The sequence below is a fragment of the Camelina sativa genome, chromosome 9 (genome assembly GCF_000633955.1).
Source record: "Camelina sativa cultivar DH55 chromosome 9, Cs, whole genome shotgun sequence".
Taxonomy (NCBI): Eukaryota; Viridiplantae; Streptophyta; class Magnoliopsida; order Brassicales; family Brassicaceae; genus Camelina; species Camelina sativa.
The window spans coordinates 4,933,527-4,945,497 of NC_025693.1; the positions used below are offsets into that span (position 1 = coordinate 4,933,527).

General features: G+C 35.5%; 1 protein-coding gene and 1 pseudogene across 1 annotated transcript; both read left to right on the forward strand.

Annotated features, from left to right (window-relative positions):
• Window positions 235–1,983, forward strand: LOC104710507 (putative F-box/FBD/LRR-repeat protein At4g13965). The gene is made up of 4 exons (XM_010427124.2): window positions 235–370; window positions 480–1,308; window positions 1,392–1,529; window positions 1,626–1,983. The coding sequence occupies exons 1-4, from the start codon at window positions 360–362 to the stop codon at window positions 1,914–1,916; spliced, it is 1,269 nt and encodes a 422-aa protein (XP_010425426.1). The 5' UTR covers window positions 235–359; the 3' UTR covers window positions 1,917–1,983.
• LOC109126352 lies at window positions 2,528–4,216 on the forward strand (annotated as a pseudogene).

Consider the following 11,971-nt stretch of genomic DNA (forward strand, 5'->3'; position numbering starts at 1 on the left):
ATTTAAATCACAAACTAATAACATCCCTTTAAAATAGATAAAAATAAATTAAAATTACATATACACACTGAATATAATTTATATACATTAAAATAAAATGGTTTGAATCAATCTATGTAAAACTAAAAGTAGGCTTAAAATCACTAATATGACAGGGCTTAAACGGGCTTGTTTTTTTTTTCCTTCTCTTAAATGCCTCTATATATTAACATCACTTAGCATTCGTCAAAAATACACACAAATTACAAACCATATATTTTTCCTCCGAACCCCTAATTGGTATACTTAGCCTTGCTCTCTACGGCGGCCGAATTCGACCAGATCTCATCTGCATCTTCATCAATTCAAGCTTGACCAATATGGAACAACGGTTAGATTCTTTATATATATGCTTCAGGAATCAGGATTCCTTAACTGTAATCTCCAAATCTTCAAAAACTAACTCGTGTGTCTTTTGTTGTGATCTTTGGCACCAAAAGAGATGGCTTTAATAATGAGGACATGATCAGTCAGTTGCCTGAGGCTTTGATTCTGGAGATATTGTCTCATCTTCCGACGACAGTTGCTGTAACCACGAGTGTTTTGTCCAAGCAATGGCAGTCTCGTTGGAAGACTTTGCCTAAGCTCAGTTTTGATTCTTGCGGTCCTTACCACCGCAAGGCTTTGCTTTCACAAAAGGCTCCGGTTCTACAGAGTTTGCATCTCAATATCTGTTTTGATAAGTGTACTGCAATGGATACTGAAAAAATGATTGGAACTGCATTCGCCCGCAATCTGCGTAAGCTGGTACTCCAAGTTAACTATATTGAAAAATTCAGATTTCCTAAAAGCTTGTGCAACTGTGAAACACTAGAGACCTTGGAACTCAAGTATTCCATTCTTTTAGATGTCCCCGCTTCTTCAGTTCGTCTGAAATCCCTTAGAACTCTGCACCTTTTCTATGTGATCTTCAAAGACGATGCATCAGTTATGAACCTTTTATCTGGCTGTCCTAATCTCGAAAACTTGGATGTGCATGGTAATGGACATGTGAAGACTTTCACTATTGACGTCCCATCATTACAGAGACTAACAATTTATAATAACGATGGTAGCGGACAAAGTTGTGGTGGCTATGTGATAAATGCTTCTTCTTTAAAATACTTGAAGATTGAAGTGTATACTAGTCTTGAGTTTTGTCTCGTTGAGAAGGTGACTGATCTGAGGGAGGCAAATCTCATTGTTGACCCGCGGATAATCAATGAGAACCTTCTCGAATCTATAACTTCAGTCCAGCGTCTTTCCTTGAGATTATTATCACCTTTGGAGGTAGATTATCAGGTTTTCCTTGCAATTAATTTAGTTTTTTTATTACATTGTTTATGTACTAATTAATACTTCTTCATGTAAAGTTTAAGTTTCCCAGGGGTAGCATCTTCCATAAGCTGGTATACTTGGAGCTATGTACAACTTATGAACCTAATTGGTGGAATCTACTTACCCTCATGCTTGATGGTTCTCCTAGTTTGCAAGTTCTCAAGCTCCATGGCGTAAGCATTAAGCAATATAGTCATCCGTCATAAAACTTTGTTCAGTAGATTTGATGATATTAATAGTGACATACATTGCATGTTTTTCTCTCTCAGAAATTTGGTTGGAGAAAAGACCTCGTGGCTTGTGAGAACTCATGGAATCGACCAGAAAATGTTCCTGAATGTTTATTGTGGAACCTCGAGACATTCGTTTGGGATTTCTATGCATGGAACCGAGAGGGTGAGGTTGAAGTGGCAAAATATATTCTAATTAACTCAAATCGTTTGAAGAGAGCAACTTTTTCCTCAAAACACATCACTGATCCTAAAGAGAGAGATAACATGGTCGAGGATTTGAATAGTGTGGTCAGGGCTTCTAGTTCATGCCAGCTTCTGGTCAAATGAGAAAAATGTGTAATATAGGACTCTTTGTTCTCACATCTAACTTTAACTATGCTTTGGTGTAGAGGCTGTTTTTTTTTTAAGTGTAGTAAATAATTTGGCATTTCCAAATGATGTCATATATAATTCATATGAAAATAAACTTTAACTATGCTTTGGTTAAGAAAATGTTTTTGTTTTCTAAGGTGAAATATGTATTGTATGAAATTAATTAAAAAATGGTAAAACATTTTTACTTAATGAAACTAAGAATGGTAAAAAACAGAAAATAATGAAAAATAACGAAGTTTACTGTACAAAGTAGGGTCTTAGGGTTCCGTTGAGAGATATCTCTCCTGTAAACGTGGTTGCTTCGGGGAGATGGGAAAAAAAAAAAATAGTTGTGGACTCTTTCGTATGCCCCAAATAGCTGCTTGTAATTAGGATAGTTTATTTTTTGACCATAATAAAAAGAGAAGAACAAGGATATCTATTAATTAATAGCAAACTTCGGATCTCTCTTAACTTTTGCATCTCCACCTTGCTCGTTAACCTTATTCAAATCTGAGCAGAAACGTTTGCATTTTGAGATCAAAGGCGTAAAGCATAAGGGTTTAAAACAAAAGTTTGACAAAATGAAACGATGGTTAGTTTCTTTAAATGTTTTAGGATTCTTTCACTTGTACACTTGTAATCGCCAAAACATAATTAGGACTAACATGTAATTTCTTTGTTGTTCTGTTTTGGTATTTTTGACAGCAAATATTGTGATAGTGGGAGTACGACAAACCAAGATACTGTGAATGCAGACAGGATCAGTGAGTTGCCTGAAGCTCTGATTTTGCAGATACTGTCTCTGCTTCCTACAATAGAAGCCATAGCCACGAGTGTTTTGTCTAAAAAATGGCAGTCTCATTGGAAGATGCTGCCTAAACTCAAGTTTGATTGTAGCGATCACAAGCCTGTACGCGGAACAATGACATTTTCAACTAATATCTGCAGGTCGTTGCTTTCTTACAATAAGGCTCCGGTTTTAAAGAGTTTGCATCTGAAAATTTGTTTGTATAGATGTTCTACAATTGATATTGGAATCGTGATTGGAATTGCACTGTCCCGGGAATGTGCGTAAGCTGGTACTAGAATGTTCACTTGGGAAAGTTTTCAAATTTCCGAGATGCTTATCGTATAACTGTGAAACACTAGAGACCTTGAAACTCAAGTATTCGGCTCGTATCGATGTCCCTTCTTCGGTTCGTTTGAAATCCCTTACAACTCTGCACCTTGACCGTGTGGACTTCAAAAACGATGAATCTGTGGTTAAACTTCTATCTGGTTGTCCTAATCTTGAAAATTTGATGGTGCATCTATTTCCTCCAATAAGGCGTTTGAATACTTTGAAGAGTTTCAAAATTGTGGTGCCATCGTTACAGAGACTGTCCATATTTGGTAGCAGGCGTGGAGGGCTACAGGGCTATGTGATAAATGCTCCTTCTTTAAAATACTTGAAGATTGAAGGGATTTGTGGTCATGACTTTTGTCTGATTGAGAACGTACCAAAGCTGGTGGAGGCAAATATCATTGATGTCTCTGATATAATCAGTGAGAACCTTCTGGGATCTCTAACTTCACTCACACGTCTTTCCTTGGCTTTGTCATCACCCTTGAAGGTAAATTTATATATAGAGTTGGCGATATTACATTGTTTTTGTACTAACACTCCCTCATGTATAGATTCAGTTTCCTACCGGTAGCATCTTTCACCAGCTAGTATATTTGGAGCTACATACAAATAAAGAAGCGTGGTGGAATCTACTTAACCTCATGCTCGATAGTTCTCCTAAATTGCAATTCCTCAAGTTCATTGATGTAAGCAATATGAAGTTCATTTTCAGCTATCTTTTCCTAAATCGGTTTAGTTTTGCTGAATTAATAATAATGTCATTGTGGTCACTAGTCTCGGCCACTGGGTTCAAGAAAAGATATTGTGGCTCATGGGAAATGGAACCAACCAAATAATGTTGCGGAATGTTTGTTGCATCATCTCGAGACATTTGTGTGGAGTGGTTACAAAGAGCAACTAGAAGAGGTGATAGAGGTGGCGAAATACATCCTCAGAAATGCAAATTGCTTGAAGGAAGCAACTTTTTCCATAATAGGCCTTAACTCATACGAGAGACTTGAGATGCTTGAAGAGTTGAAGAGTGTGGTCAGGGTTTCGAATTCATCATGCAAACTTGTTTTGCTCAAATGAAGGCTTTTTTATTTTCTTAATAACAGAGTGTCGATCTCTGTTGTTTCACAAATCATTTTTACTTGTCTTGTTACTTCAGTACTTGGTTTCTAATGATCTTTTCTTTTTTCTTTTCGAAAAACATAATACAACATTAAAATTTAGATGAAACATAGTTATTATACAATGAGGCCATGAGGGATTTAACCATGTAGGAGGGAATTTTCCAACATTTTGGTTATAGTTAAGGGATTTGTGAAGAGTTTTTTTTTTTTTTTTTAATTTGAGTAGGTTTGGCTATTTGGTTATATATATTTTCCAAAACTCAAAAAGCAACTCGTGTCTTTAACTTGTGTTGTTTGATTTTGGCTTTTGACATCAAAAGGAGTGGTGAAAGTGAGAATAATCAAGGTGTTTTAAATGCGGACAGGATCAGTCAGGAGTAGGAAACACGATCTTGTGGCTCCTGGACAATGGAATCAACCAAATAATGTTCCTGAATGCTTGTTGCTTCATCTCGATACATTCACGTGGAAAGGGTACAAATGGCAACAAGATAAGAGAGAAAAGTGGCGAAATACATTCTAAAAATCTCAACTCATTTGAAGAGAGCTACATTCTTATCCTCAAAATGCACTTGCTCTATAGATAGGCGTAGGGGTCAAGAATTTGACAAGTGTTTTCAAGGACAAATCCATGTCAGCTGCAATTCAAATCAAATATATTAATTACACTACAAGAAAACACGCCTTTTGCGAGGACACATTGCGACAGATTTTGATTCTCGCAAATTTGCGGTAGAAATAAAAAACCCTAGCACATCCCTCGCAAAATTGCGAGAAACACGGTGGTCGCAAATCCGCCGCTCAATTGCTAGGCATTTACGACAAATTCGCTGGGAAGGTCCACACACTCGCAAATCCATCGCAATATTGCGACGATTTTGCGAAAACAGAGTCCATAGCAAATTTGCTATGGATTTGCGAGTAAATTGCAAAAGCCAAAGCAAAGTTAGGAAAATAATTTTTTATAAATATTACAAAACTTAATATAATTATTCTGAAATACATTTGAATGTGAAATACATAAGGTGAATTTACTAACTTTAAAAATTATTTTGATGATTAACCCTTAACCCTTAACCCAAACCCTAAACCCTTAACCCTTAACCCTAACCCCTAAACCCTAAACCCTAAAAACTAATGACATTACTATTAATGATTAAAAAGATGAATCCAAGACTTATAATCAAAGATAGCAGTGCAACACAAAATTGTTGGAGAATTGGACAATTTGGCAAATATTTGTCTCAATGTATTGAACATATATGTAATATAGTATAGAAGATCATCATGTTTAGAGTAAGATACAAAATTGGACAATTTTGGAAAGTTTGATGATAGAAAAGAGCATGATGGCACCATTGGACCTTATAAGATACTTGAAAGTTTATTTGACTAATTTTTTAAAATTATTTTGATGGTTTTTACAAATTAGATGTTCAAGGGTTGCCATAAATTTGCGACTGATTTGCTAGACGCATAGCAAATTAATCACAAATCCATCACAAAATACTCAAAACATAGCAAATCCCTCGCAAATAAAATCTTTAAACCCTTGAACCTAAACCCTTAAGACTAATTACATTACTATTAATGATTAAAATGATATCATTCAAGATTTATAATCAAAGATAAGGCACTAATGACAATTGCAAATCCTAAACCCTAAAAACTTTGCGAGGGATTTGCTATGCTCTCTCTCAATTCTCTCGCAATGTCTGGAAATATTAATTACATATTTTTATATGCTTGCTAGGGATTTGCGAGGGGCCATAGCTAATCCATAGCAATATTTGCGAGAGATTTGCGACGCTTTATTTTTCAATAGAACTAGAAAACCTAGTTTGAGCTTCGCTCAAACCTCGACTAATCCGCAGCCAAAAGAAAAACCCTAGTTCCCTAATCCTTCTCTTCTCCGATTTCTTCTCTCTTCTCCGATCTCTTCTATCTTTTCCGGTGAGTCTCCTCCTCTTCTCTCAGTCCCGGTTAACCCTTCTCGAACCCTACTCCTCCTCTTCTCTCTTGTCCTCTGAAACTCTTGTCCGGTTATTCTCCAACTCGATCTCTTCTCTCTTTGCAGGTAAGTATCCTCCTCTCCCCTTCTAAATTAGGGTTTCAAAATTGGGGATTCAATTTGGGGTTTAGGGTTATTTTTCGATTAGGTTTTTAATTTGATTTTAGGGTTTCAAAATTAGGGATTCAATTTGGGGTTTAGGGTTATGATTCGATTAGGTTTTTAATTCGATTTTAGGGTTTCAAAATTGGGGATTCAATTTGGGGTTTAGGGTTATGATTCAATTTGGGGTTTTTAATTTGATTTTAGGTTTTCAAAATTGGGGATTCAATTTTTGTGTTTCTAATCAGTTTTTTTTTTCTGCTTTTAGATGTCTTCTCGAGACCAAAATGTTTCTGTAAACCAAAACGTTTACAGAAACTTCATTGCTTCTCAAGGGTTAAGTCCTCCAGTCTCTGCTCGAAGGACACATTCTGCTTTTGTACCTCCCCGAAGGTTACCTTCTCCCGTTTCTTCTCAAGGTACATCACCGGCGATGCATGCTGATAATCCTCATGGAAGCTCTCCGGCAATGCATGATGAGAATCATGGAAGCTCTCCGGCGATGCATGATGACAATCTTCCTCAGCAATCAACTTCACGTATCAACAATATTTCTGCCTCTCAAACTTTTTTCACTTTGGAAGAGTTACTTGCAAGTCCCGGGCGTGCTGGCTTACCAAAACTGGATCCTAAGCGACCTCCGGATACTCTCTGGTGAGAATGTTATGTATCTAACCTATAGTTTATCTTTATGTTTTGTATTTTCAGTGATACTCATTCCTTTTATCTTATGTTTTGTAGGTTTGACCAGGATTCTTCGGTTGCTGCTACTGTCCGGGCCATTTTTGAAAGAGATTTCAAATCAGCTCATGCCAATTGGACCCAAACACCAGGTCCGGTTGTAAACCGGTGGTTTGAAACTTTTGCGGTAAGTTACAGATTGTTGATGTGTTTAAATTACATATTTTGTTTGTTTATCACTTGATTCTTGTTCTGATTCTGATTCTGATTCATGTTATGTCTTTACAAGCAAACATATAACTGGGATGCGTCCATCAATGGAAGAGTTAGAGCTGAGTTTGAAAAGAAGTTGAAGAGTCGGATGAGTGATCAAGTGTCTCGGTGGAAGGGTAAGTGGAAGAAGAGAGGTAATGACGCAATGTCGCGGTGGCTTGATCCTACCGTATGGGATGGCTTGGTCAAGTTTTGGTGTGAACCAAAATCAGAAGCAAAGAGTATCAATAGCCGTAATGCTCGCTATAGTGATCCTAATGGCACCGGAATACATAAGCACCGTTCTGGTCAGACCTCTTTTAAAGCCCGAGCACGAAAGCTTGTAAGTATCTCTGTTTAACACGTTCATTTTTCATATCATATCTACAATATAGTAATATAGTTGTTTCATTTCTCTGTTTTTAGTCTGAGAGTACTGGTGAGCCACTACCTGATTTCCTCCGAGTACTAGAAGACACTCATAGGAAACCTGATGGGTCGTTTGTTGATGGACTGTCTGAGAAGGTGTTCAATGAAGTGTCATCAAAGATAGCTGAAGCTGAGTCTGAGCTATTATCAGCGGATAACATGGAGAGTAGTGCTTCTGGCGGGTTATCACTAACTGTGAAGAACCAAATTTATGCTGAGTTAAAACATGCTTCATTTTTTATGTTAATGTTTGTGTTTGTGTAATGTTTATGGTGTGTATATGGTGTGTATAATGTTTGTGGTGTGTATATGTTTTGTTGGCAGGTTGCTCCGAAGAAAAAGAACCGGATATATGGGGTTGGTAACATGCAAGCAGAAGCATCTTCAGCTCATATTGTTCAACCGCCTCCTCCTTCTGAAGATCCACTTGTTCTAGCTGAGAAGCTTGCTGCTGCCGAAGCTGTTCTTGCAACTCAGGCAACTCAACTACAAGCCAATGCAGAGAAGATGCGAGAAAATGCAGTGAGGATGCAACAAAATGATCTGAAGATGCAAGAAAATTCAGAGAAGATGCATAGTTATGATGCATACTTTGATTATCTTGCATCGAAAGATCCAGAGTTTGCTGCTAAATTTCACCGAGAAGATTCACCGGCCAGAACTGCGACCGGAGATGGAACCACCGGACAGTAAAACTAATGAACTCTTTATCCTTTGAACCTCTCATATGTAATGTTTTTTGTAGAACAAAACGGTTATTATATTTTGTTAACTTATTTTGTAAACTAATTAGTACTTCTAATAACAGCTTTAATTTGCATAAGTTTAAGGTATAATTTTAATTACAGGTTTAATTTTAATTACATGTTTAATGCTAATTAAGCTTACCAAAATGAAAATTATAATTTTTTTTATACCGTTATTACAATTTGCGATAGAAATATTAATTGCAAAAGCATCGCAAATTTGCAGATTTACTAGAGACATATTTGCTAGGATATTGCTAGAAAAATAGTTTCTCGCAATTTGCGTGGGATTTGCGAGGGGCAATTATTCCTCGCAAAAGTTGCGAAGAAATTGCGGCGTTGACCGATTTGCGAGAAGCGATTTGCGAACCGACTTTCCTCGCAAATCTCTCGCTTTTGTCTATTTGCGAGGGAATAGCGATATATTCGTCCATCGCAAAAGGCGTGTTTTCTTGTAGTGTTAGGAGGGTCTTTGTTCCCAATGCAGGTAACGTTTGTTGTGCCTTTTAGTTCAACTGGTTTCTAGAGGTTTATATATGTTTCAAGATAATTGAGTTTCAACATATTATAGGTATAAATAGGGTTTCTCGTAACGTAGCTTTTGGGATTTTAATAAAGAAAACGAGAGTTTCTCTCAAACAGTTCTCTTTTTCCTGTTAATTAAACGCTAAAAAGCCGCTGCAGCAACATATGGTAAATCTTGCTAAACCTTTGGCTTAGGTTTTTAACCCAAAAAAAAACTGCATCTGAAAAAGGGTTTTGGGATTACTAATTAAGGTGGAATTATTGGTTTATAATATATTGTTTACCTGAGCAATTTGTTCGTAATTAAAAATAAAAATTTCAATTATATTATTTATCGGAGTGTGTGTATGTACAATGTATCTACATACTTCTGAAGTCAATCGCTATTGCGATGCATGTAAATAGTGGCGGACCCAGAAATTTTTTTTAAGTCAAAACATAAAGAAAAAAAAATCGTCTTTAATATAAATATAAAAATCTTACAATGTTAAAAAAAATATAAAATCATCCTACGATCTTTCATGTTCTGAAATCTTGTCATCACAGTTTCGTTTGTAATAGTTTTGAATACATTTTTCTCGATAAAACAAACTAAACAATCATTTAAAAATTGATCTCCAATCCGATTGCGTCAATACGTCTTTACGATCTTCATGGCTGAAAAACATCTCTCAACAGTTGCAGTCGCAACATGCAGAATCAAAACCAACTTCAAAAGCCTATAAACCAAAGGATATGACATATGTTTTTAATTGTGTTTTCACCAACATTCTAGCAAGGTCTCCAAGATTCTCCAAATTAGAAAATCTTTCATCATGTCGAACATTATCAATGTAGATACATAATTCTTGCTCAAGAGAAATGAGCTCCCCTGAACTGAAGTCATCTAGGTAGAACTTAGATAACCTCAACAATTTTGAGAGATCAAACTCTTTAAATGCATCGATGGAAGATAGAGAAGCAGCACAAATAAGCAACTCACTGTTCACCTCATTAAAGCGGTCGTTAAATTCTTGAAGCTGCAAATCCAAGACAGAATATAAGCAATTGACTTTGTAATGATGCATATTTGATACTCCTATCTTTTTTCTTCGTCTTTTTGAGTCTACAAAATCTGCCTCCATCTCAACCTTTTCAAGCTCATGTTTTTCACAAAACAAATAAACTTTCGTCATGAGAGAATTCCACCCACCATCCCTAAACAACTGGAGTTGTCTCTTAGTTGATTTCACTAATGACATAGCATTTAAAATATCTTGATCTCTTCTTTGCAGCACCACTGACAAGGTTTCTGTGAGTTCTAAAAGGTATATCATCATATGCAAATAAAACACAAAATCAAAGCTATGAAAGTAATCAAGGAGACCATGAGCTTGACTTCTTTTCAAGTCATCTGCGCCTTCATTCTCAATGTACTCAAGCACCTTGATGATAGAAAAAAACAACTGAATCACCCGTAATAGAGTTCTGTAGTGAGAATTCCAACGAGTATACCCTGGTCTTTGAAGAGAGATCTCTTGATTCAATCATGTTCTTGTACTGATTTCACCATTATTAATTTCTTCCATAATTTCTTTTCTGTAACTCTCTCGGATCATATCTTTCTTTTTGCATGAGGCTCCCACTACATTCAGTAACAGAGAAATCATATCAAAAAAGTCGCCAACATTAAAATGTTTTTTTGTAACTGCCACAACAACTAATTGAAGTTGATGAGCAAAGCAATGAACATAATATGTTGATGTGCTTTCCCTCTGAATTAATGATCTTAATCCATTGAACTCGCCCTTCATGTTACTTGCTCCGTCATACCCTTGTCCTCTCACCTTTTTTATGCTCAATCCATATTTAGCAAACAAATCATCAATAGCAAATTTCAAAGATGTTTCAGAAGTATCACTCACATGTGTGATACTCATAAATCTCTCTTTGACTATCCCACCTTTATCAACAAATCGAAACACTACCGCCATTTGCTCTTTGTCGGAAACATCAGCAGATTCATCCACCAGCAAACCGAAAACATCATGAATAATTTCTTCAATAACATATTTGACTACCTCTTCTCCAAAACAATGCACAATATCTTTTTGAATCTTAGGAGACTTCATCTGATTATTTCCAGGAGCATTATCTAAAATAACCTTACTCACAACTTCATTCTGATCAGCAGTGTACTTCAAGAGTTCCACAAAATCTCCTCTATTGACATAATTTTCTGATTCATCATGACCACGGAAAGCTAATCCTTGTTGGAATAAGTATCTTGAAGCATCAACAGAAGCATTCAACCGAATTTGATACTCATTTTTGTAATATCGTCTTGTTTATGCAAAGCATGCTCAATATACTGACATTGTTTCATCAAGTTTTCACAACTCCATTGTTGTGAAAATTATCAACACCTCCCACATTTCCTGAAAAACTTTTGAAATTATTCCACCTACATAATCCATCTGTGATAAATGCATAACTTTTTACGCATTTATCAGCATTATCTCTGAACAAGTAACAACAAAGACAAAAAGCTTTTTCTTTCACTACAAAGAAAAGCTTAAATTAAATCACTTAAATTGAATCATAAAACTAAGTGATACTAGTTTAAATTATTTATTTATAACTGATACAAAAATTAAAATATAACATCAGTTGCAATAACCGATGTTGTTATTAATTTGTGTGGCATCAATTGATCAAAACTGATGCAAAACTAAATTAATTTGTATCACTTTTACATATTGATACAAATATATAAATTTACATCACTTAAATAATTGATTTATTTATTAATTTATATTAACATCACTTTAAAAATGATATAGAATTTACATCATTAAAAAATCATGCTGATTAAATTATATTAATTACATTAAAAAATTACGGTTCCTAAAAAACTGGTAGTTTAGCATCATTTTTTTAATGACTTTACATAACCTTTTTTATAATTACCAAACGGAAAACACAATCTCTTTTCTTTTCAAAAATTTGAATGAGCGTCGTTTTTTTTCCTTTCTTATCTCCCTAATTCAATATTTTGT